General features: G+C 34.1%; 3 protein-coding genes and 1 pseudogene across 36 annotated transcripts; 3 read left to right on the top strand and 1 right to left on the bottom strand.

Annotated features, from left to right (window-relative positions):
* Positions 1-2,686: 2,686 nt before the first annotated feature.
* On the top strand, positions 2,687-4,463 carry LOC125475678. Of its 4 annotated transcripts, none has more exons than XM_048580709.1 (3): positions 2,687-2,934; positions 3,007-3,113; positions 4,345-4,463. In XM_048580709.1, exons 1-3 carry the CDS (start codon positions 2,762-2,764, stop codon positions 4,365-4,367), a joined length of 303 nt encoding a protein of 100 aa, XP_048436666.1. In that variant the 5' UTR covers positions 2,687-2,761; the 3' UTR covers positions 4,368-4,463. The 4 variants fall into 4 exon arrangements, with proteins under 4 accessions (XP_048436666.1, XP_048436668.1, XP_048436667.1 ...); XM_048580711.1 differs by lacking the exon at positions 4,345-4,463 and adding an exon at positions 3,695-4,338; XM_048580710.1 differs by lacking the exon at positions 4,345-4,463 and adding an exon at positions 3,675-4,338.
* A 3,945-nt stretch (positions 4,464-8,408) lies between these two features.
* LOC103959994 (ATP-dependent DNA helicase pif1-like) lies at positions 8,409-18,242 on the top strand. Of its 31 annotated transcripts, none has more exons than XM_048580703.1 (11): positions 8,409-9,964; positions 10,387-11,802; positions 12,902-13,338; positions 13,439-13,613; positions 13,685-13,740; positions 13,835-13,941; positions 14,579-14,683; positions 15,346-15,746; positions 16,388-16,562; positions 17,299-17,371; positions 17,999-18,242. In XM_048580703.1, the coding sequence occupies exon 1, from the start codon at positions 8,727-8,729 to the stop codon at positions 9,876-9,878; it is 1,152 nt and encodes a 383-aa protein (XP_048436660.1). In that variant the 5' UTR covers positions 8,409-8,726; the 3' UTR covers positions 9,879-9,964; positions 10,387-11,802; positions 12,902-13,338; positions 13,439-13,613; positions 13,685-13,740; positions 13,835-13,941; positions 14,579-14,683; positions 15,346-15,746; positions 16,388-16,562; positions 17,299-17,371; positions 17,999-18,242. The 31 variants fall into 31 exon arrangements, with proteins under 31 accessions (XP_048436660.1, XP_048436657.1, XP_048436650.1 ...); XM_048580700.1 differs by having other exon boundaries at positions 16,388-16,598; XM_048580693.1 differs by having other exon boundaries at positions 16,388-17,192.
* On the bottom strand, positions 17,298-20,501 carry LOC103959996 (glycine-rich cell wall structural protein 1). The gene is made up of 3 exons (XM_009372382.3): positions 20,300-20,501; positions 19,666-19,864; positions 17,298-19,176 (listed from the first exon to the last, which is right to left on the bottom strand). Exons 1-3 carry the CDS (start codon positions 20,457-20,459, stop codon positions 19,083-19,085), a joined length of 453 nt encoding a protein of 150 aa, XP_009370657.3. The 5' UTR covers positions 20,460-20,501; the 3' UTR covers positions 17,298-19,082.
* Positions 20,502-21,378: 877 nt separating this feature from the next.
* On the top strand, positions 21,379-25,941 carry LOC103960018 (annotated as a pseudogene).
* The last annotated feature ends 467 nt before the right edge of the window (positions 25,942-26,408 follow it).

Genomic DNA, 26,408 nt, shown 5'->3' with positions numbered 1-26,408 from the left:
AGGGGTGAGAAAGAGAGAAAAAAAAAAAAAAAAAAAGACAATTTTATTGGCAATCAATATAAAGACAGAATACAAAAGGTATTGTTGGATGATATCATTTGGTTTCAATTTGTGACCTATGATTTGCAATATGGATTAATAATGTCAAAAATTTTTATTCGTGCTTATTGTCTATTTCTTCCTTTTGTATATATTTTTTTTCCATGATTGATTTTGAATAAATTAACATTTGTTTTTGATGTAAGTGGCAATTTATAATAGATCGGTATGTCCCGTGTTTCTTTTTAGGCTTTACTTTTGTTAATCATGTAGTTGGTTTTTTTTATAATTGTCAAGACGATGATTAATTTATAAGGTGTTTATATGTGTAGGCAATTGGATTAGTGTTTTGATGAGATTTTTAATTTTTAACGGTGTATTAAATTATGTATGTAGAAAGTTATCGTTTAATTCTTATAACTATGAGAGAAGAGACGTTTGCTCTAATGGAATTGATCATAAAACGTTATGGGTAAAAGTGGATGTGGTGAAAACATCTGATTTTCAATAAAATTTCCCAACTATCTTCTGTGTTAGTCTTTTTTTCTGTCTTTCTCTCTCTTTATATATAAATATATATTTAAGTATTGATAAATACGTGTGCACACACACATTCTAAGGTTAAAACTTGACTTCTTATAAAAGATACGGTTTCCTCCTGAAAGTTATGGGGAAGAGAAAGCAGAGTAAAAGAAATAATTATAATCTACAATCTTGGTTATCAATTGGGTGAATGTAGGCTTCTCTGTCTCTGTAAATTTGTATTGGTTTTCTGTTTTAGGTTGATTTAATTAATGGGGTCTGTTTTAATTTCAGATTAATTTGGTTGCTGCTAAAGTAATCAAACATTGAAAGCTTGGAACCAGTGATCTTTCAAAGAGGTTGGTTGTTTTGATTTTTTTCTTTTTAGTTGTATGAATGTGGTAATATGGTTGGTTGTCTACATTTATAATTGCAATGTTTTGTTCTGTTTCTTATAGTTTAACTATTTTGTTGACTGTTTGTTTTTTTCTTATTGTTTTTTTTTTTCAAATATGTTTTGCAATCCGGTGGTTCATAATCAGTTGTGATTATTAATTTTTCATTATGGCTGAAAAAATTATAAATGATGGGAGAATAGGTGGTATAAAACGAAAGCAAAATATTGATGACATGGATTGTAATGCGGTTTTAAATTTTGACAGTCGGTCCAAAAAAATGTGTAGAATGAATTGTGTACAAGACTTTGAAAATGTTGTTCCGTATGCGGTTAACGCGACTCTTTCGCAAAATTTGTTGGTTGAGAATCGTTGTTAAAAAACAAGTGTACACACGTGATCAAAAAGGCAAAAACATTGTTAATTTGTCAGATAACATTGAAAACAGAGCATCGTGTGCTCAAGATCGTGTTCTCATAAGTAAGGGTCAAGCATTTTTCCAAAAAAATAGGACTGGTGCGTTTCAAATTCAGCTATTTCCACTACTAGAATTATGCTCATTACACACCATTTTTTACCCACCCTTTGCAATTGGTGGCCATAGATATAAAGTTGCTACTCTTACTATTTTTTGGTGGCTTTACAATGGGATGTCACTGATATCAGTGGCCGTAAAAAATCAACCACCAATGATTGGTGTCTGTTAACTAACTTTATTTCTTTAAATTACTTTTCTTCTACTTTTTTATTTCATTATTTATTTTGTTGGCGCCGAAGTGGTGCTGGTTAATATTTTTGTTTTCAAAGTTGGGACATATATTGCTTCTCAGGATCTACGAATGCAAGTCAAATACAAAAGGGAGACAGAGAGGCCAAAACCCATAGAAGGACAGAGCCTTGGACCCTAATCGCATCTCTTGGCCATTATTGCTTCGATCAGTGATGAAGTCGAGCGATTCCGCGAATGATTGGTGTCTGTTAAATAGCTTTATTTCTTAAAAATATTTTTTTGTGCATTTGTGAATTAAATTGTCACCATTGTCAAATTTTGGTGGCTTTAACCTTTCTAACATCCTTTGTTGGTGGCTTTAACCTTTATAACACCTGTCAAACTATAAATTTTTTGACACCAAAGACTTTTTACATGTTTTTTTTAACTTTGGGACCTGTTTTCTTATTTCTTTTTCAGTCTTCTTCTCCTTTTTTTTCTGTCAAAAATATTATTTTTCTCATTTAATAATCTTATTCTACATTACTTTCACCCCCAAATAAATACAAAGTGGGACAACCCTATTTTCGACCCAGCCGTTCTCTCTCTCTCTCTCTCTCTCTCTCTCTCTCTCTCTCCTCCCTGAGCTCAACTCCTCGCCTCCTCCCTAACCCTTTCGATGGGATCGACGGCTCAGTGTGGGATTTGGTGAGGGGAAGGCATGCGGCTGATAGAGCGTAAGAGAGATAGTGGGCGAGGGAGAGAGAAAGATAGGCATTCGATGAAGGGCGGAGGGAGGGAGGAGAAGACAAAAATAAACTGCAACAAGTTCATGGATAGGGTCGCAGCAATGAAGACCCATCGGCAGTAGATTCAAGTCAATCTTGGTTTTTTGGCCGATTTGGAGTAGGTTTACACTAAAATTGAGAAAGCACATATGAACACAAAGGCTCGAGGATGTAGGACAACTTGGAAAAGGTAACTCTCGAAGATGTCCGGTTTGAGAAGGGAAAAGGTAAAGTTTCGCACTTTAGTGTTTGATCCTGAAATTAATTTGTGTGTGAGTTCTGATCTCTGTAATTTTGTGTAAAATTCAATGACTTTACCTGTTCTAATGCCTTTTTATTTTCTATTTTCTATTTTTTTCTTTGAGCTTCTGCTTGTTGGGCATTTTGGGTTCTATTTTTCGATTTCACAGTCGACTGGAAATATTGAGGGGAGGGAGAGAGAAATTGCTCTGTTATCACTACGCTTCTATATTTTCTACGGGTTGGTATATTTGATAATTAGAAATGATAGCTTTACTTGATTGATGTTTTATTTTTCTGTATTCAATTTAAGGTACTATGAATTGGGACCCGACAATCCACCATACGCTGCCAAGTTCTACAACTGTTGTGGGGCTGCACGACCAGTTTCCATGTTTCGTATGATGACGATTGATCCATGTAATATCTCTCTTTTAAGTTTCATTATTTCATTCAGTCTTGCTCTTGCACTCTAACCAAGCTTCTGTATCTCCAATAATTTCATCTCTTTTATATAAAAATGAAGTTGATGCGTAATTGGGTTTTTTTTTCTTAAGTTATTTTTTTTTTCATTATCGAATTAATCTTTCCTGCTGTTGTTTATATAATTTTGAGGGAAGAGAGTTAATGGAATGGGGGTAACAAAAGAGGGGAAGGAAAGGGAAAGATGAGTGCACGTGTTGGCCTGTGTTTTTTTTAATTGGTTTGAGATTTTGTTTACGTTTGGGGTTCTTTTGCCCTAACACAATTTTGAATTCATATAGAATTTTGTTTATGTTTGGGGTTGTCATGTTCGTGTATTTAATTTGGTGTTTGGTAGTTTACGTTACAGTTGTCATCGGTTTTCTTAAAGGATAAATCCAAGCGATAATGCCCTTTCTGATGTATGTGCAAATGTTAACACTTTGTAGTCATCAATTCTTCGTTGTGTTTATGTATTCTTTGAGTTGGTTGATACAATTAAATTTATCTCTGAATCAGTGTTGATAAATGTTTGCTAGACGCTCTAAATGCTTGAGGAAAAATGAGAGTACTATAGAAGGCTGCTGCAAAAGGGTAAGAATAGCTGCTGAGAGCTACTACAATTTTTGTTAATTAAGGGTCGACAACTTACTTTGGCATTTGTAATCATCAATTCTTGACTCGAGCATTACGTATGAAGAATGGAGTTGTATAACTTTTGGAGTTAACATTTTGAGAAATAGCTTTAAATTTTTGTTTTCATTTTGCTGATTTTCGAGGTGGTTGTGGGAAGCAGTTCTTTTGAACCAGATTAATTGTTTCACTGATTGCTTGTTGATTGTGTTTTTGAATTTTGGGAGTCGATCTTAAAATGTAGTGGGCTTTTAAGAGATTCGGGGTTTTTCCAAATCTGAATTTGGTACGTGTGTGTGTTGTGCTAAGGTTGAATTTGAATTTTGCTGATTGGTTTCTTATCGGCTCACTTCACCCATCTCTTGGTTATTTGAATTCTTTAGAGATGCTTGTATTGATTTGTGATTTTGTTGGATTTACTCTGGTGAAATTTGTTCATCTGCACTGGCTGATTTTAGGCCGCGACTCCATTCTTGTTTATTACTAAGTCTTAATGGTGTAGGGTATATGTAAATGAATTCAATTAGAACTCACTTTTTAATTTTCTGTTTTGTAGCTGCCTTGATCATTAGATGGTGATGTTTGGGAGATTGAGAGTAGGATAGGATAATTTGTTCATTTGCGCTGGCACTGATTTCTATCCATTTTGAGAGGAAAGCAGATTTGGGTTCCAACTAATCCTCGAGGGACAGAAAGCCTAGCGCCTGGTATCATTGCATCTGAGTCGGATTTCTATCTTCGCCGACTATGGGGTCTGCCCAGTGAGGTGTGCATCTACTGCTCTTAACTTTAGTATGAATAACACGTCCTGTTTTGTTTAAGAATTGGATTATTTTTTTCAAACCTGTTCTCTAATCTTAGCCTTTTCTTTTTGAGGTGGAACTTGTAGGACTTACTTGTCAAGCCAAAGTATCTTGTAACCTTGACCGTAGGTTGTGATCAGAAAAATAACGTTGATGCAGCAGTTAAATGGGTCAGTTCTCTCAACAGTAGCGAAGTTCACATGTAAGATTGGCATGACATGTTTAAGCTCTTTGGAAACAGAGTGTTCAAACACTTTTCAAAGTTTGAGTCCCAACATTTGTTCAAAATTGTATAAAAGATCAGTTATGCAAATTTGTAGTATATTCTTCTATCAAAGATATTACAATTTGTTTCCTCACCAAAAAAAAAAAGAAAAATATTATATTCAAATCTGGGTGCCCCCAGGGGCATCCTTTTTTTTTTTAATATTATTTTTGAACTTTGCCACCAATGTGAATTAGGGTGGCATTGTTAGTCTCAAATCTAGCCACTAATAAGAGGGACAATGAGAATTTTAGAAATAATTATAAAATATAAAACAGTTGTACTATTCACATACCCACCAATGTAATATTGGTAGCCATTGTTACAATAGAGTCATCTACATAGGCCACACTCTCTAGTTTAGTGGGTGCTTGGTGGCCATAGAGGTTTGCCACTAATTTGAGTGGCAACACTTGACAATAGCCACCAAATGAAAAGGGTGGCTTATAGCCAAATTTCTAGTAGTGTTCATGTTTATGTTTAGGGTTTGTTTGATCACATGTTGTTGCTAATCTTTTCCTTTTGTTTTTATTTATTTTTCTTCTCTTTTTTTTTCTTTTTTTTGTTTTGTTTTGTTTTGTTTTTGTTTTTGTTTTTGTGTAGGTGTTGTGAAAGATTATGTGGACTTGGGTGATCAAAATTATAGGTGTGTACATTGCGGTGCAGATTTTTGGTTGAAAGAATCTCTCAAACAAAGTTGGAAAAAAATTCAACCTGTTTTCACTCTTTGTTGTCAAGAAGGAAAAATTAAATTTGAACCTCCAAAACCAACGCCAATATTTTTAGATTGCTTGCTTGATCCAAATGGAGGTAAAACAAGTTTATCTTTCCGAGAAAATATTAGAGCTTACAACTCTATGTTTTCATTTACTTCTATGGGAGCAAAAGTTGATAACTCAATTAATGATGGATCAAGTCCTTACATTTTTAAAATTAGTGGTCAAGTTTGTCATTTAATGGGATCTCTTTTACCTGTTGGCAATGAGTCTCCAAAATTTGCTCAATTATATGTTTATGATACATATAATGAAGTTCAAAATCGTCTCAAAGCTTTTAATTCTGATGGAAAAAAATGGAAGGCTTGATGAAAGAATTGTTCAAGAGTTGATTAAAATGTTTGATGAATTGAATGAGGTAGTCAAACTTTTTTGAACAGCAAGAGATAAATTTGAAACAAATGGTCTTATGAATTTAAGAATGACTTTATTAGGTAGGCAACCAAATGATGGGAAACAATATGATGAACCAACAAGTGATGAGATAGGTGGTTTAATAGTTGGTGATATAGGTTTGTCTGACTCTAATAGAGACATCTTTATAGAATGTAAAAGCGAGGGATTAAAGCGTGTTACAAAATTGAATCCAAAATTTATGACCCTTCAATATCCTATTCTTTTTTCGTATGGTGAAGACGGGTATAGGCCGGATTTAAAGTGGAATCAAAATTATAAAGGGCCAAAAACAAAAAGACAAAGGGTGCCTATGAGAGCTTATATAGCTTATCAAATTTAGGAAAGAGAACCATGTTTAACTATGATGTTAAAAGGAGGTAGACTTTTTCAACAATATTTGGTTGATTCGTATGCAACAGTTGAGGAGGACAGGTTCGATTACATTAGACAAAATCAAAAAAATTTGAGGAGTGAAATTTACAAGGGGATTTATGATGCAATATCAAGAGGTGATAATGATGCAAACAATTTAGGACAAAAAATTGTGTTGCCTGCTTCGTATACAGGAAGTCCTAGATATATGATCAATAATTATTAAGATGCTATGGCTATTTGTAGAGAGTATGATCATCCTGATTTGTTTATAACATTTACCTGTAATGTAAAGTGGCCAGAAATTATAAGAGAGTTTGAAAAAAAACCGGGTTACAAGCCTGAAGATAGACCTGATATAATTTCTAGAATATTTAAAATGAAGCTTGATGATCTGCTTGATTTTATCAGATCTGGACAGCCTTTTGGAGAGGTTGATGCAAGTAAGTTCTACAAGTTTTTTTTTATTTTTATTATCCGTCTTTTTTTCCATTTTTTTTCCCTCTAAAGTGAATCTAACGTTTTCCTTTTTTTAGTTTTTTTCTTTAATTTTTTTTCTATTTGTTGTTTTTACAAATAGATGTTTGTACAATTGAATTTCAAAAAAGAGGTTTGCCTCATTCTCGTATGTTAATATGGTTGAGACCAAAATTTAAATGCTACACAGCATCAGATATAAATTCTATCATTTCAGCTGAGTTACCAGACAAATTTATGAACCCTCGACTTTATGAAATTGTCAATCAATTTATGATTCATGGTCCATGTGGTTATATCAATCAGAATTCTTCTTGCATGCGAGAAAATAAATGCACCAAAAATTTTCCCAAGGCGTATAAAAATGAGACGGTTTTTGACCTGAGTGGCTTTCCTGTTTATAGGCGTCGTGATGATGAGACAAAATTTGTAGTAAAAAAATGGAATTAAAGTTGATAATAGTTTTGTTGTTCCTTATAATTCTGAATTACTTTTGAGATATAATGCTCATATAAATGTTGAATTTTGTCGTCAATCAACACTTATAAAATATTTGTTCAAATATGTAAATAAGGGTTCAGATAGAGCACGGTTGGTTCTTCAGCAAAATCCAAATGATGAAATATTAACATACCTAAATTGTAGATATATATCACCTTATGAAGCTGATTGGAGATTGTTTCAGTATTCTATACATCATAGGGAACCTTCTGTGGAACGATTACCTGTGCATTTACCATTAGAACAAAATATTGTTTTTAGTGGTGACCAATCACTGCAATCAATTATTAATCAAAATGCTTCTGACCATACAATGTTGACAAGTTGGTTTGAAACTAACAAAATTTATGCTGAAGCACGTTCATTGACTTATGCACAGATTCCATCAAAGTTTGTACATGTTCCACGGAAAAAAAATTTGGAAGCCCAGGAAACATAAAGGTTCTATAGGCAGAAAAGCGTATGTACATCTTGCATCAAGTGAGTTATATTATTTAAGAATGCTTTTAAATTTGAAAAAATGTGCATTCAGCTTTGATGATATAAAAACTATTAATAATGTTGTGCATATTTCATATCAAGTTGCATGTCAATCATTGGGATTGTTAGGAGATGATAAAGAATGGATTGAAGCTTTATCAAATGCTATGAATACAGCATCATCTGCTCAATTAAGACAATTGTTTGTTACAATTATTTTATTTTGTGATTTTGCAAATCCTCAAATTATTTTTGAAAATTATTGGCAAAATATGTTTGATGACATTTTATACAATTTGCGAAAAACTTTTGCAATTCCAGATATGGTTGTACCACAAGATGAATTAAAAAATTGTGTGCTATTTGAATTAGAATTGCTTTTCAATAATGCATCAACTTCTTTAGAAAAATATTATTTACCAATGCCTGATGCAAATAAAATGTTAGAAATAAAAAATAAACTTTTAAGAGAAGAGTTAAATTATGATTGTGAAGAATTGTTAAAAAAACATAATATTTTGAAATTACAACTCAATCAAGATAAAAAAACGTATCTATGATTGTGTTATAGAAACTGTGAATAAAAAAGAAAAAGGTTTATTTTTTGTCTATGGTCATGGAGGCACTGGAAAAACTTTTTTATGGGACACTATCATATGTAGACTCAGATTTGAAGGAAAAATTGTTTTAGCAGTTAATTACATCATCAGGAATAGCATCGTTATTATTACCAGATGGTCGAACAACTCATTCTAGATTTAAAATACCTTTAGTTATTACTGATTCTTCAATTTGTGCAATAAAAAAGAAAACACATCTTGCTACATTAATTGAGAAGACATATTTAATTATATGGGATGAAGCGCCTATGAATCATAAACATTGCTTTGAAGCATTGGATAAATCACTTTCTGATATTTTATTACATTTACATAATTCAGAGAATAAGATTCCCTTTGGTGGTAAACCTATTTTATTAGGTGGTGATTTTCGACAAATATTACCTGTTATACCTGGAGGAACCAAAGAAGATATAGTAAATGCTTCTTTAAATACTTCTTATTTATGGTCCCATTTTAAAAATTTTCAGTTGAAAGAAAACATGAGATTATCAAGAAGTGGAATTAGAGCTGAAGAAAAACAGAACATTAGTGATTTTGCAGATTGGATTTTACAAATAGGTGATGGAAAAATTAGTGATATAACAGATGAAAATAATTTGAATGATAAAGACACATCTTTGATTAAAATACCTACAGATTTAATAGTTCATGCTTCTGCAAATCCAATTTCTTCCATTTTTTTGGTGACTTATCCCAATTTTGAAACTTCTTTTACCAATTTTGATTATTTAAGAGAATGCACTATTATAACACCTCGAAACACAACTGTTACAGATATAAACAATTATATAATTGAATTGTTACCTAGAGAACAACATGTGTTTCTAAGCTACGATTCGTTGTGTTCTTCCAATGGGAATGTTGAAAATTTAGAAGCATCATATCCTGTTGAATTTTTGAATAAATTAGATTTCAATGGTCTACCTGCACATAACTTGACTTTAAAAATAGGAATGCCAATTATGCTATTACAAAATCTGAATCAAACTTTCGGTTTATGTAATGGAATTAGATTAGTTATTACTCAATTATTTAATAAAATTATTGAGGCTAAAATACTTACTAGAAACAATGTTGGTTACAAAGTTTTCATACCAAGGATCACTTTTGCAGCAACTGAGAATAAGTGGCCTTTTGTTTTTAAAAGGCGTCAATTCCCAATTAGACCATGTTTTGCGATGACTATCAACAAAAGTCAAGGACAATCTTTGAGACAAGTAGGATTATATTTTTCTGAACCAGTTTTTACCCATGGTCAGCTATACGTTGCATTATCTAGAGTAACATCAAAAGAAGATCTCAAAATTTTGATATCTCATGGAGAAAATGATGTTAAAAATTATACTGCAAATATAGTCTTTAAAGATGTCCTTCAAAATTTACAGTCAAATTGTTAACTGTTATGCTTACCTATGTTTTGTCTATACACAATGAGTTATATGAGCAGGCCAAAGATAATGTACAAAACAAACATTAAACTTAGGTATGTTTTAATACAGCTATTTTTTTTTTAACTTTGCCCACATTATAGATTCTAATTATTCCAACTTTATAATGTGTTAGAGTGTTTCATATCTGCATGGAAACACTGTTTAAATTTTCTTCCATTATGTCTCCACATTGATTTACTCTTTTTGGATTTTTCCCATTGTCTTAAAGCATTTTTGTATTTCTTATTCAATTATTCAATAAATTTCTTTATTAATGATATTATGCAACAAAAACGTTATGTTTTTAAATTATTGAATTCTTGCTTCAACAATACATCTACATTGTCGACATTTGGTATACTTTCTCTTTGATTATGTAACCGTCTGGATTTAAATTTATAAAATATGTGTATAAAAATACTATATTTACTTAAAAACATGTTAATGCTAATCTCTTCTTTTTTCTCTAAATTAGGTAGTCAGCCTGTTGAATCTCGCTTACTTGCAGAGTTGATCACCTACTTTGTTTCATATGGAGGTACATTCCCATAACAATCAATAGTTTATTTAAAAAATTATAATTTATTGCTTTTTCCTTATATGTTTGCCGCTTAAATTAAATTTTTGCTAACACTTCTCTTCCGAGGAACTGGTTATTACTGATATATATCTGCAATGTCTGCTTTTCACCTGGTCGCAATACATGATTAACTACTTCCTTACTCATAAATGGATTTAGTTGGACATCCAAAGGTATTATCAAAGATGTTGTAACCAAAATTGTTAATTCTATCTATTCAACATTCTTATTATTGGTTAGATAGGTTAAACAATTGTACAATTCATATTATCTTCTTCTGCTCAATCAAAGGATATCGGCGAAATATATCTATCATTAAAACATCTAAATTCATACTTTTGGATGTTCATCTTAAATTCTTAAAACGAATAACTAGGTAGTTTACCATCTATTTACAACAGGTGAAAAGAAGAAATTGTTTGTTTATATATTGGTAACAGTCAGTTCATTTGAAGAGAAAACATGGACATGATGGTGATACCGCAAAAAATCAAAGCACAAACAACTCACTGATTCATATCTCTGTATACCACAGAGACACTAAATAAGGCATATCTGATCCATCTCTGAACATCATTTGTTACTATTTTTACAATTAAAAAAAAACATGATTCACTTGGATCCGTTTCTACAACATGTTTCACATTTTCAGTTCATTGTAAATAATGCTACTTTGGTTACTTTTCTGTTACATTTATATCCCTCAACATTTTTTTCTGCGTTGAAACACCTTTAAACCAATGTTGAACAACGATGGCTCCTCTAAAACCCAACTCCTTACGTTGTCTGATCGAGATTTTGCCCTAATTTCCCGTTGATAATTTTCGTTTTTTGGTTATTTCCCATTTTTTGGTTATTTCCCATTTTTAACCGATAGGTCTTTCTACGAACTTGCTGTGTACAAATTTTTTTTTCCTTCTCTACACACTATGAATTTCTCTCATTTAATTACAGTATCATGTGATTACAACTTTTCCTGTAGTTTTTAAAATCTCTGACAGTAAATTTATGTCACTATTGACATTCTACATCTCTCTCACTTCCAAAAATTACAAGGTATGTTACCATTCCTCATTATATGCATATTTGTGATGTCGATAATTTTAACAAACATCCATTATGTCACCTGTATCCAGCTAAAAAACCTAGAGTTATATAAAAACACAAAACTACACTATAACAAATGAACATACTTTAACCAGCTCATTTCCACGTTCATTCGTTTAATTAAAATGTTGTTTCATAACAGGTTTGACCCCAATTTTTTCGTTGCGTTATAACAATGTAATTCTTGCTTGCACAAACTACAAGGTATGCTCCAACCTATTCTTTAACCAACATTATAGAATCCATGTTCTGTTGAAAATTTTGAATATTCTGTGATGGAAAAGGTTATGATAAATTGCAAGGTAGAAATTCTTTTATGAGTTCTTCAGCTGATTTGGGGCATGTTTCTTTGCGAGCTTAATTTCATCTGGAAACAAATAGTGTTTAGAATCACCAAGTCGTACAAAAAGTATTTTAAATTGTTTTTTAACCAATCTATTGCCAACTTTTCCAACGGGTTTCTTATTTTATTTTCCATTATTTTGCAAGAAACCAAAGTCTTTCCATGATCAAGAGTTAATGTGTGCTTAAGAATTAATCTATTTTGTTTGATCATTATGTTATAATACTATATGTGGTTGCAAGTTTGAAAAATGTAGGGAGACATATCAGTTATGAACAAATTAGCATGGTTCATCCTAATGCTATATAAGTTAAGTTCCTGATTTCTTTCCTCATTTCTTCATTAGTGATTTGTGTTTTCAGTGACTTTCCATTCTTGGGTAATAAGTTTTTGTCAAGAGTTAATGTGTTCAATTCTTTCTTCTTTTTTTTAAAAAAAAAATTTATGTTCTGTTTGGTTCTGTGTCATGTGATTGGAGTGTCATGTGATTAGAGGTTTCAAAAGAGAAACATTACTTCTTTTATTTGGTCAGACGAGGGGTGAGGAAGTTCTGTTCAATTTTGGTTTTTCCGATGGCTTAGGAAGAAATTATGTCACTATTAATATTACAAGTGTCCAGCTTGCAAAAATTACAAGTTATGCTACAATCCATACTTCTTAGGTAGATTTGATTCAAATTGATATATTTCAGTGAGAAAAAAAAAATTTATCTTTTCTTTTAGTTAAGAACTCTTAGAACTTCAAATTTGTAAAAGATGTGAATATTAGAACAATGGCAATAGAACCACTTTTATCTTTTCTTTCAGTTAAGAACACTTAGGATTTCAAATTTGTAAAACATGTGAATAATAGAACAATGGCAATACAACCGCCAATCCATATGATTGTAAACAAATTTCAACATATATCTAAATAGTATGACATCATATGTATTTATAACTTTTCACATGTTTTATACAGGTTTAAAACCCGCAGCAACGCGCGGGCACCGTTGCTAGTATATACTAAAAGAGTAACATTCAACTCAATTCCCATTGTATCCTTTTAGACTTAGATTATTGTTACCTCTACAGTGGATTACCGATTTTGTCCTCGCCCATTTTTCTTTTATTTCAACTTTGCCCCTTTTGCTTTGCTGTCAAATGAATAACGATTTTGTGACGCGTGGGATCCTCGACCGCTTCCTTCCGTCCCTCCTCACCTCATCCGGCAAACCTTCGTCCCTCTTCACCTTATCTAACACCATGAGCCGGAAGAGAGACAAACGCTACTTCTCCCGCCACGCCCCCTACTTCGGGTTGAAACACCGTCGTCCCTACCGTGCCGCCGACTCTGCTCAAGCTGCCATCGCTGCCTCTCTCGACCCATCATTCAGTATCACCATCGAATCCAAAAAAGTACTGATCTTTCCTCTTCAACTGACCCAAAAAAGCTTTCTTTTTACTATTTAATTTTTGGGTTTTCGAATTTTTGTTGAAATTTGGGGTTTTGCCGCAGCTGCAGGTGCTTTGGCCGACAGACTCACTTGCCTAGTGGCGGAAGGGAGTTGTAGCTGGTGCTGAAATTAGAGATTCCGGTGCCAGGTCGTCGGCAAGTTCGATCACCGCTACCACCAGTTCACGCAGGCCTCATCTCTAAGCTTTGGGATCTGTAGACTGCTAAAACTGCAGAGGTAAGCTCTGTGATAAATCTTTTAATTCACTCTATATTTCTTTTTTCATCTGGGTAATTAACTAATTTCAGGCTAGGTCAAACGCCGCAGCGGCCTCGCTCTGTTTTCCAAAGTCCTCTTCACTTAAGTAAGCAATTCAGACTTCGGTTTAGTTTTCATTATGCCCAATTTTGTGTTTATACCTAAATTTTTTTAAAACTGATTTGGGGTTATTGAAATAGGCATGCTCGATGAGTGCTGCAGCACTGCCATCCCTAAATCAGAAGATAGTTGGAAGAAGGAAGAAGAAGAAGGTCGTGGAATATCGAAAGCTTTTAGCTTTGTGAAGGTATGCTTTTTCGAACTCACTTCTTGCTTTTGTTGCACTGAATTGGTATATTGGGTTCGAATTGCGAAGACGATGAATTGTTTGAGGGAAAGACTGAGTGAGATTGCAACTGAAAAGACATAGGTTCAAGTTGAATTGTGTAAAAAATAAAGAGATTTCAAATTTGGTTGACACTGGGAAACTATGAAGACTTAATGGTGGTTGGAATCATTGATCTAACCAAAGTGGGTTTCTGTATCATGTATTTCATGAATAGAACTGACATGTCATCTGTATGACTGAATTATATACTCTACATGTCAAACTTTCTTAATGTCATGTGATCAGTATGAATGGATTTGATATGGGAAGGGTTGCCTCTAAACCAAATCCCATTCCCAAGTGATGTTATGTGATAGAATTTATACCGCACTATGTCTTTAAAGGAAATGTTCATTAGTTTATACTCATATCTGTTGTACTTACAGGTTAGTTTTATATTTTTTTTTTAAGAACCATGCTTAGTAGTTGTTAAATATTATGACATTTTAAAATCCTTAATTCTGTGGTTAGGATATGATTACTATGTATTCGCTTTATTTAATTAAAATTTACGAGCGATGGAAAATTTAAAATTAATTTATGCCACAATTATTAGGCACTATGTTTCACTGAAATTCAAAACAAAGGTGAAGGCGATATCTGTATCCTTCTACACATGCATTTAGGAAACTTCGATGATTCACCTATATTCCACCAACGGGTATGTGCATTCTCTAAACTTTTATATTTATTGTCATTATCGTATGTTAATATTATGCCAAAAAAAGCTGAAATCAAATTTGTTGTTTTGCTCGCTGATCTTATTGTCACAGGTTACAATTTCACATTTTTACTTTCAATTCTTCTTCGTTTTTTTTGTCTTTTTGGAGAGCATGAGTGTAAAGTTTGATCACTGAGTTTGACAAACAAATATATTGAAATATAAAAATTGAATTTAAATTTGTCAACTAGATTATCTTTTTCTTTTTCAAATTGGTGTTACATACTGAAAAAAATATAACAATGACTTCGTTTGTTTGGATGAGGTGAAATCCAAATTTATGCGACAAGAAGAAGTAAAAAAGTTTTTTTTTTCCCCTTATGCATCCTGCAAATGATTAGGTAAAAACAGTAAGAATTGCAAATAATATTAATCATTATTTTCTTTTTTTTTTCTTGTAACCAATAATGCAGTAAGGATATTGCTTATGAATAATTATCGTAAAATGAACTCTTTATCTTAGTTTGTTGGTAAATATCACATATTCACTATTCATCCATTGTACATATATATCTTACTCCTAATTATTCATGTATATCTTACTTCTAATTGTCTTTTGATTGTGGTAATCTATTGTTTTATTCATTCACTCTACTCTACAGATTTGTTTGAAAACTAGCAGGAAGAAAGAATGAGACGGTTGGAGTTCAGAGTTAAAGTTTACTTTGATGCTAATAGGTTGGATCACTAGTTGAAATTTTCATTTTGAGATGTATATATACGTTCGCTGCTTACATATAAATTACTTTGTGTACCTGCAACCACTTGCTTGATTGCCCTGTTGTTTTGGCTGCTTACTCAACCTTTTTATACGTAGGAGAGATTTGAGTTTTATCATTACAACTAAATGTCCATAGACACATGATACAGATTGAAGCAAAGTCAAATTTAAAATGGTATGAATCAGGACAGCTGCAAACTGTGATTTGCAGACCTTAAAACGGAGAAGTAACTTCTCGCTTCGCTTCGGCAGCATAATCCAGCTTTTGAGTTCAGTTTTCAGGTATTGGGTTTCTCAGCTACCTCTTTTTTGAAACGAAACATTTGAGTAATACTTGCCAGGATATCCAATTAATTAGATCAATTTTTGTTTAATTGGGATTCTTAAATTTGATTTTAGGGATTTTAATTTGATTGGGTTTTGGGTTTACGATTTCAATTTAACAGTTCTATATTTATATTTTCTTAACTCTGTAAAAAAATTTACATAATTTTGAAACTGATACATAACTAAAACTCATTTTTGCCTAAAACACTGTTTGTTAAACACTGGTCTCCCGTTTTTGTCCCTGCTTGGTTTTGGAAATTAAGGTCTGATTTCTCAATGCAATGTTTCTTTGCTGTCTAAGATGATTTTGGGTTATATCACTCAGAAACAATTTATTTTTTTGAATTATTTTTTTCGCTAAGAAAGTGAAAATCCCTAGCCTTTAGATTTTCCAGTATTTTGTCGGTAATAATAATTTTTTTTGTGGCTTTATACGTATCTCTGTTTTCAAATATGATGATCTCTTAATTTACCATTGTAGCTTTTGTAATATGATGATCTCTTAATTTGCTTTGACATATCTTCTTTACTTCCTCTTCTAGCTCTATATATGATTCCATTGCCAAATAATTATTCCATATTTCCTATTTTTACAGGAAGCAAATCATTGAATACACACGGAAAATTAAAAGAGTTTTAGTTTTTGAATTCGTATTCAATGACTTTGAAATGGAGAACTTGGTTGATTGAGACAGAGAGAATCCGACAGCTCCAAACTATGATCTGCTGATCTCGAAATGGAGAAGTTACTTCTCGCTTCACTTTCACAACGTAAACCAGCTCCTCAGTTCAGTTCTTAAATATGAGGTTTTTCAACTACCACTTTTCTGTAATAAAACATTTCAGCAGTACTTGCCAGGATATCCAATTAATTAGGTAGTTTTTGTTTAATTGAGATTCTTAATTTCATACTATGGATTTTAATTTGATTGGATTCTATATTTTCGAAACTCAAGGTAAAAATTGTTACATAGTTTCAAAAACATAGGATTAGTTTCATAACTTTATGGGTTGCTTTGTTATTGTTTTTGGTTGCAGATTTAATCCCTTGAACTTGAATTGGATCACTCTATGGGACTTTGTGTTGTTTGGCTTCTTTCTTCTCTCTTCACATTTCTCTCACTCCCTTGCTCAATAACTTTTCACCATTTTCGATTCTTTCTGAGAGTTGAATGAGATCTGGACAGTCACTTAAATTCAGGGTAGCTGTATAAATCCTCCCGGTTTTTTTTTTTTAAATATTTTTCTCTGTTCTGTAGATTTCACCAAACAGCAGAGAATAAAGTGGGCATGATCCGTGGAGAATTCTGTTTTTTCCCATCTTATTCCATAAAACTGAATTTTCAGTTATTTAAAGATCTGAATTTTTTCAACCAGATGCTGCTGGGTGTAATGTTTTTGGTTGGTGCTTGCTTGCAACCCAATTTGGTGCTATAAAGTTTTGTGTTTTACAATCTGTTCATGTTTAAACCTCTTCCAATTTTGCAATTATGTGTAAATCTTGCAGGTCAAGATGGGACACCTATCTGGGCAATGTCTGGATGTCTAGGCTTGGGTGGAGACTTGGAATTATGGAAGAGGTGAAGTAGCTTAGCTCTATCTCATTAGCTCGTATCTGTTATGTTTAAGCTCATTGGTACTGGCTCTGAGATTTTTCGAAACTCTCCGTTTTCGAAACTCTGAAGCTTAGAATCCCATTCAACCACAAGGAACTAGAATAACTGAAAAAAAAAAAAAATGTTGTCTTTGGTGTCCAAAAAGAAGCATGTGCAATCCTCTAATTTTATTAATGTAAAAGAAGTGATGCAAATCCAGTAAAAGTATAAATAAGAACTATCAGTGCGAGAAGCATAGGAAACCAAAGCTTACAAATCCGATGCCTTTTGTGTATCACTGTCATATAGGCAAATTTGTTATGTGTGATGGTGTATTTACGCATGACTGAAATGGATGATGTAACAATTTATAATTTTGGGTTTACTAATTTTCTGCTTTTTTATGATTTATTTGATGAAAGTCAATCTTCAGGTACATTTTTCAAATAGGTACTCATCAATTGTCACGAATACTGTTCCTCTGGTTTTTTAGGCTACAAACGTTCAATTTAGTATTCTTATATTCTAAAGTTATTGAATTTGAATAACTATTGAAATTACTGAATTTGGTATTTTTGTATTATATTGGAGTAATAATAGATTTGCTTTCAGTAACTTTTGGACTTGTAGAATTTGTATGCTCTGTTCGGTATTAGGATTATTAGACAGCAGATGAGCAAACGAGGATGGGGTTCCTGGTGTTGCATGAAGTTGATGTGTATGAGATAGACATCCATCCTGTCTCCAATGGAGGACATATATGTTGTACATTTATGTATAAATAGAGTCGTAAACATAGTTGTAAATGTGTAAAGAGTTTTAAACCCGTAAAAATGATTGTAAATATTGTTGGACATGTGTAAATAGAGTTGTAAACATAATTATGTGTGTAAATAGAATTGTAAACCCGCAGCATCACGCGGGCACCTGTGCTTGTATGTTCTATTGCCAAAACTATCTAGCAATATAAAATGGGCACACTGTCAAAATATGAATACGAACAAGCAATCAAGTTGATCCTTTCTTAATTGTATGCTCTAAATTCTCAATCTGGCAAGAAAATACATGTCTTAGAAGGAGATTGTCTACTGATTCAATCGATTGTCACTCCACTGTAGTTACACTTATGGTCATTTTATTTTTACACTGATGGTCATTTTATTTTTACACTGTATTTACACAAATATATCCCTACTAAAAACCGTGAATGTTTAATATTAAACCCATAAGTCCCCAGAATGTACTAAAACATACCTAACACACTCAACTACTCATAACCAACCCCAAAAAGAATGTAATCGGAAGCATAAAACCTGAATACAAATTAGTACTGTAGCGACAATTGCCAATCTTCGTAGGCCCATTAGTATAGATTTAAAACTTTCTTTACCATAAGTTCAAAAATTCTATATCGTACATAAAAGACACAAGGCAACTCATGAAACAAGCCATCTAGAGAAGTACAAAATATAAAGCTCCATGGTGAAATCCTATAGACACAAGTAATGCGATTCACAAGTGCTTTCTTCCAATGGCATTCAACAAAATCATAAGCATAGGTATGCCTTGACGATGGAGATGCACACTACAAGTCTTAGTACTCCCCATTTCCCAAACATGCGTATGTTATAACTTAGCATGTATATTATAAACCATAATCATTTTAAATCTACAATGAGAACTCAGAAAAGAAAACTCATCTTCTCCATTTGTCCATCTCTCTTGCAGTAGCTTTGACAAGTTTCTTCGTATTATCAACAAGCTCCTCAACAAGTGCACCAATATCATCCCTGATAACATAGAGGAATAATGGATACCGAATCAATATGCATGACAATTACAAAATTACCACCCGAAAAAAATTTAATGGCAGAAAAGTACCGTACAAAATATTTTTATTTTAGTTTAAACTATTTGAATGTTTTGCTTGGTAACTTGATCCATGGTTGAATAGATGAGGTCCTAGTAGTATCCGTCAACTAAACTAATACATCAGATTCCCGTTGCTTTACACATTTACTTTTCAAGCTTCCATGAGTTTGTTGTAAAAGTTGCGATATGCATCAAAGAAACAACAGCGTTCCCAGTTTCAGTTGCTGCATTGCCTAATTAATTTAATAGCGCTATTTAGCTTTGTTTGTCATTTTTTATGTTTCATTTTATATGGTTTCTTTTTTACCTTTCCGAAAAGTATGGACTCCAAGAAAATGAGTGAAATTGAATTGACAAAGCGAAACACAGTAAGCATACCTAAAGGAATAATGAACAAACGAACTTACTGAGTAGGAAGATTTCGAGAAGCGCAAGAAATGCCGACATTTCCACCACGAAAAAGGTTGCCAACATTAGAGTACCTGCGATGGTCATCGTAGGCAATGCCCTTTCCGACACCATAGCCGAATCCTAGGCCGACCCCGCATCCAGCACCAAGGCCAAAGCCAACTTGCAAGCCAGGAATCCCAGGACCAAATCCTGCGCCTGGACAAGGAATTTCCAAAATCAATAACCTATACGCCATTAAGCATAAACATGATTTTGCATAAACATAGCGCAGCAACACCAACGCAAGCACGGAATGACCACTGCAGCATAATTAAGGATCGGAGTTGACCAATGTCTGAGTCCCGATATATTCGAACTTAAAACCTCTCACTTACAATGTGATTGAGGAATCCTAATACTAAGTGGGCTTAGCTTAGCTAAGTATATGTATTTGAAGTGGCCAAACAATTAAATTGTGGTGCCTAATTAGATTCAATACCTAGGTTCCCATGTCCTACGCCTAGCTAGCAACAAGATAGAGAGTTACATAGTTAGGTGGTGAAATTGGCAGTCGGTCAGTCTACTCCTGAATCCTAACCCTATACACAAAACTGAACTCAATTCAGCCACAGAGAGAGAGAGTAGGGGTACCGCCGAGTAGGCCGATGCCGAAGCCCACGCCGCAGCCAACGCCGAGGCCGAATGCGGGGCCCACCTTCCCTAGTTGCTGGGATTTGAGGACTGGAAGCTTCCACAACCAACCCTTCCCTTCTCCTCCATCATCTTCTCTGCTCCCCCTGCTGCCCATCATCCCTAATTCTCTCCCTTCCCCCTCTGATTCTGATTTCTTCCGAGTCTGACTGATCACCTCAAGGGAAGAAAGGGTTTGGGCCTCTTACTAAGGAAGGCCCACGGCCCATTTCATTAAATACAAAAGAAAACAAAATTAGAAAAATGATGAACACAAGCTGGGTGTGTCCCACTGCAACATAAACAATCTTTCTTTTATTTTGATATGGTCGTTCTCCCACACCACCCCAACGACCGCCGCCACCATCGGCCATTGCCGCCAATCCATTCAGCCAGCCGGAATAAAGTAAGGGCAGAGGGTAGTAGCACAAGACCGCATGAAACCTAGTGTATGGCATCTACATCAAGGAATTCATGGTACCATTTGCAAGACGCTAAAACCGAATTAACAACATGACATCTGTGTTAACTCGCATCAAATACACTCACCTCAAACCAAAGTGATGGCCAATCACCAAGATTAAAATCAAGTTCATAAGCACAGCAAAATGATATTCAACTTGAATGAAAATTCATAAATTATTAAACTAAGAAATTAAGAATTCATAGTTAGGCTACATCGTAGCCCTAGCAAAAAGAAATTAGTTCCGAAACATAATCAGAAATATTATTGAATTCTTAAAATTAAAAGAAAAATAAGTTTAAAAAAAGCTTGAAAATCTCTTGCATGCCGCCTAAACCCTTCTTCCCCTTGATCACTACCTGCCACAACCTTTTTCTCCCTTTTTGTGTTTTTTGTTATCTGCTTGCTTCTTCCTTTTATTTCCTTTCTTCAATGATCAATAATGATCAGCCCCACTATTGATGAATTAATTCCAAGCACTCTAGCCGTTCCTCTTTCTTTTCCTTTGCTGTAATCGACGAAAGCTTAGCACCAACTTATTCTCGATCTTGTGCCTCTTTAGTTTACTCACTGCAATATGTCGTTGGCTTCTTTCCTGGTCTTCGGGAGAGAAAGGCATGACTAATATTTGTATTAGCTGCGCTGGAAAGAATAGGGTTTTCCTTTTCATTTTTCTTATAAATAGTCACGTGACCAATGGAAGGATAAGAGCAAAGCTCTTATGAATGCAATTCCTCTCTCTTTTATCATCCTGCTTAAAATTCAAATGATAGAAATATATTACATAATCCAGATGCACATGTAACAACTCTTAATATGCCAACAGGCAAATGTTTTAATAATTAGAGCAAGAGATCAATGACAATCAAAACATTCTCCAAATTCACTTGACTAGCAATTTTAGAATTTTAATATGATTTTTTCCATCTCATTAGTCTAGCCACAAAACACAAAGAACATGCAATTCCTTTCATTTAAATCAAACATATCACAGGAAAATGTCATTCTCGGGTAAAATAGGTAGAATAATTTGCGCTTATCAACTATACCAACTTAGAACAGAAACATAACAAGGCAGGGCCCTGCTGCAAATGCAAATGATTGATGGTCTAATGTTGTTTGTGTGTACCATATATAGGTTATAAGGGATTTGGGTCGATTGCCCGAAGCACGCTACCTTGATGAACTTGGCGCCCAATATTTGGGTCGACTACCCCATAATTTTGAGCTTCTAAGTTGCACACACAACCACACCCCTCCGTCCCCCCAACGCCCACACGGAGCTGGCATTGCGGGTAACTTGCACAGAATATCAGCTGTCGGGAGTAGGAAAGAGATGGTTGTTGGATTAACTTACCGAGTTGCCAGGGCTGTATCTGGTCATGTTGACATGGTTTACAACCTGCTCCAGAGCATCTTGTTTGTTGGAAGGTAAAGTTATCTGATTCTTGTTAAAACGGTCTTCCCTGGTGTAAACATAGTAACTGGATGTGACTTGTTTCTAAAGCTCTGAGTAGTTGAAAAACAATAAAAGATAGCTCTGTCAGGTTTGTGCTCCCTGGTGAAGTGTGTGGTTCAGTAAAAAAGAAACAAGAAGGGTGGATGTATTGCAAATATTGGTGTTAACAATGAACATCACTGTGACTCACTAAGAATAACTTATTGATTGATACGGAATTTCCAAAAGGCACATCTAGTTCCGAACATATTTCCAAGCTATTTGATGTGTATAACTTCTTAGTGAAGATGCCCTTCAATTTGTAAAGGCCCGGGGTTGGGAAGACCACTGTTTTGGGAGAGATTGCTCGTGTCATGTCAGATGAATTTCACAAAAGAGTGGTACGTGAAGTTTTTTTTTTCCTTTCATATAGTGCCAACTTCCTCCCCCTCTCTCTCTCTCTCTCTCTCTCTCTCTCTCTCTCTCTCTCTCTCATATTATATAAGTATTTGCATCTGTATTCATATTTTCATTGCATGATTCAAAGAACACTAACACTACTGGACAGGTAATTGTTGATACAAGCAAGAAATAGGAGGGGATGGAAATATTCCACATGCAGCAATAGGAGGGGCGCGGAGAATGCAGGTCACAGAACCATCCATGCAACACAAAGTTATGATAGAGGCAGTTGAAAACCACATGCCTGTAGTGGTCATTGTCGATGAGATTGGCACGGAATCTGAAGCTCTTGCTTGTCGCTTGATTGCTGAGAGAGGAGTCATGCTTATTGCTACTGCTCATGGGCAGAAGCTTGAGAATATAATAAAGAATTCTACCCTCACTTATCTGGTTTGTTTTGGTCTCTATAAAAAAATTTACGTGGAATTATTTTTGCTTGAGGTCCTCTTTACATATGAGACATAATTTTTGAGTGTGGACTGTCTTCCTGTTATTGCATATTGTGTTGCCCTAGATAATGTCAGATGAAGATCAAAATCCTTAAGGACATAATAAAGTAGGTTAATAAGGGAAGCTGGTCCACATGGTTAATACACTAATTTTCCATATTTGGTTATTGGTATGGAAGTTCGTAGTAATTTGTAATTCAGAAGGCTAACATTTTTGTTTTGTTTTATTCCAGGAAGCTCTGATTTGTTCCAGGATGCTAATATTACAAAATTTGCACAAAAATAGCATCATGTTGAAAATTATGTTGTACATCAAGTACTTTCTTTTCTTTGCTTATTTGAGTACTCCTTTCAAGTTCATAATCAATGATCTATCAAGATGAAAGATGATCTCTTAAGGCATAGAAGAATGATAGGCTAGGGAAACCAATGTGGGAACCCAATTAGGATATAAAGAATATGTCGACAGTTTTGAGGGACTTAATTTATGCTCTCCTCCTTGTTAATATGTTAGGGATATCAACAACTCCCATTGGACAAAAAGTTCTCTCTACGTGGTAATTAATGGAACTTCTAATAGAAAAACTTTAGAGCTCTCAACATGGCTTCATCATTCTACGTTGATGCCTTGCAGGAAAATGTTTAGGTGTTACCCCCATCATTACTTACCTATATATACAGCACAGACTCCCCAAGCCAGACATGATAAAATCTCTACAATGCAATTGAACTTGCTGTTTGTTTCTCCCATTTTTGTCTAAACTAGTGATTATAGCAGTGTTGAATTTTAAGAAGGAGAAGAAAATGAAATATATGACCTGATTGTTTCTGTTTTTCTATTCCCCCCCCCCCCCCTCTTTTAAGAGAATGTGGAATAAATAGTTTGATGCATGACTATTTGGTCAAAATTGCGCTTCCAAATCTTATTTTCTGTTTTCAGGTTGAGGAGTAGAAACTGTTTCTTTAGGAGATGGAGAAGCCAAATCTAGAAAAATGTCAGAAACCCATTCTTGAAAGACAAGCATCTCCAACATTTGAGTTCTTAATTGAGATGAGACAGATGCACTATTGGGTTACACATCAGGTGTGTAAGTCAACTTCAATCCTTGCTTTAAAATTTAATCTCAGGTATTACTGTTCTTGAATATGGATTGCTAAAACCGTACACAAAATTCAATTGCAGAAGTTAATGTAGGGGAACTTTATAAGTATTTGTTTCAACATCTCTATCCCTTTGAAAAGTACCAAGTATCATTCTTTTTATTTCTGTCCAATTATATGTTTGGGCCTACAACAGTTTCTTCTTGAATGTAAACCTCACTGCTAGAAATGACTGGTTACATGTATAGACACGTGCGCATAGTGTTTTTCAAACAGTTACTGGCTAGTGTTAGCGTTGGATGGAAATCTAATTGTTTAAAGGTTAAAGGCTTAGAGTTAGAGGCTGCAAGTAAATGGCATTTGCTCTATTTATAATTATTCAATTTCACCATATTCTAAGGATGGAAATCTAATGGTTCAACGGGGAACTATCTATCTCTCTCTCTTTCTCTTCATATAATATTTCTTTTTTTTTCCCTTCACTATCATCCGGCAGACAGAAAAGGGTGTAGATCTTTTGCTGCGGGGAAAAATCCCACAGGCCAAGGTAATTTTCTCATGCTGTATATTCCGACATCTAGTGGATTTAATTGGATGTTCCGTTTCGAATATGGAAATTTACTCTTTCCTCCAGGGTTTTACATGATTGTAACTCTATAGCATCAAAAGTTTTACAGCAAACAAGTTCAGATTAAATGAAGATGCATAATTACTTATTTCTTATCACATGATCAATTTTTATTTTGCTGGTATATAAATAAGAAATATATATATATGGTGTGCTCAAAAAAGTGAAACCTATATGACCTTAAAGCATACATCAGTCCGTAACTTCCCATTTATGCATTGAGGCTAAACCGGGTTAATTCTTGTTAATAATTTTATTAATTTCTTATTGGCATTTCTTCATTGTGCCCGAATAATGATCCATCTTTGGTACGCCAAATAGCCTTTGATCTGTTGATGACAACTTCATTTTCCTTTGTCAACCCAAAAATGTCATATTCCAGACGGCTTTTATACTTAATTGAGCATCCAATTCATAATTTGCTAGGATGAGCACACTAACTTTGTTTATTTTTTCCGCAGCCTAGAGTGGCTTGATCATGTTGCAGCTGTTTTTTTTTTTTTTTTTTTTTTTTTTTTTTGTTGTCTTCCAAACCGCAGCGTTTCTTTTTGCCCTTCTTCCTGATTTTCTCTCAAGTTGTCTGGCTAAATCTTTAAAGATTTTTGTTTTGCAGGTTAGGACAAGGGATAAAGAGTTGAAGGTTGTGACAGAAAGATCAAAGGCATACGACCAGTGTGATGTTTACTATATATGTGCTTCATTTTCTCGAGGTCGATGATTTATCTATTCGTTTAGCTTTCTCTGTATCATTGTTTGCTAGGAACATAACACTTAGAGTTGTCATTTTCTTAGTGAAAGTCCAAAAATCAAATTTGCGGAAACCCTTTGCATTGCTTTTTCATTAAGGCCAGAAGGGTTTTCTAACTGGAAAAAGAAAAGAAGTGGCCAGAAGAGCCTTTTGCAGATGTATATGTGCTCTTTTGCAAGCGCTCAAGATGAGACTGATTAACTTGGCTAGTTTCGTATATATTTTCATAATTTTCATTTTATTTTATTCTGAAATCCTGAATTTGAATTTGTGGTGCAGTTTATCCTACTGTTTTAGTCTCCAAAAATGTCACACGCAACATATGCGCTGTTGAATAAGAAGAGTATCCAAGATAACTCTAATGATCTCAAGAAGAAGAAAATAGAGCACACTCTTAAAGAAAACTCACAAAACAAACTAATTAGCAAAGCTTTTCTTATTTAGCTCTAGGCTTTGTTTTTCCTTGGATGATATACAATGCTTGGGGACTTGGGTATTTATAGCAAACCAAATGAAAGCTACACCACACACTTACTTCACCTACAACATCCACCTACTTCACCTACAACCTCCACTTACTTCACCAACCTCACACACTTACTTCACCTACAACATCCACCTACTTCACCAACCTCACACACTTACTTCACCTACAAATGACATTGATTCTCAACATGCGCGTCTGTTATTCATTGTCTCATCACAAACATTGGTCTGTATTGTTCATCACCAGCATTACTAGTCTCTCTTGAAGCTGTGTTTGTGCGCGCGCGAGCACACA

The sequence above is a fragment of a genome, unplaced genomic scaffold, assembly GCF_019419815.1.
Source record: "Pyrus x bretschneideri cultivar Hongxiangsu unplaced genomic scaffold, Pyrus_bretschneideri_v1 Contig16, whole genome shotgun sequence".
NCBI lineage: Eukaryota > Viridiplantae > Streptophyta > Magnoliopsida > Rosales > Rosaceae > Pyrus > Pyrus x bretschneideri.
Note: the sequence above shows the minus strand (reverse complement) of the source record. Positions and strands in the feature narration are given on the sequence as shown.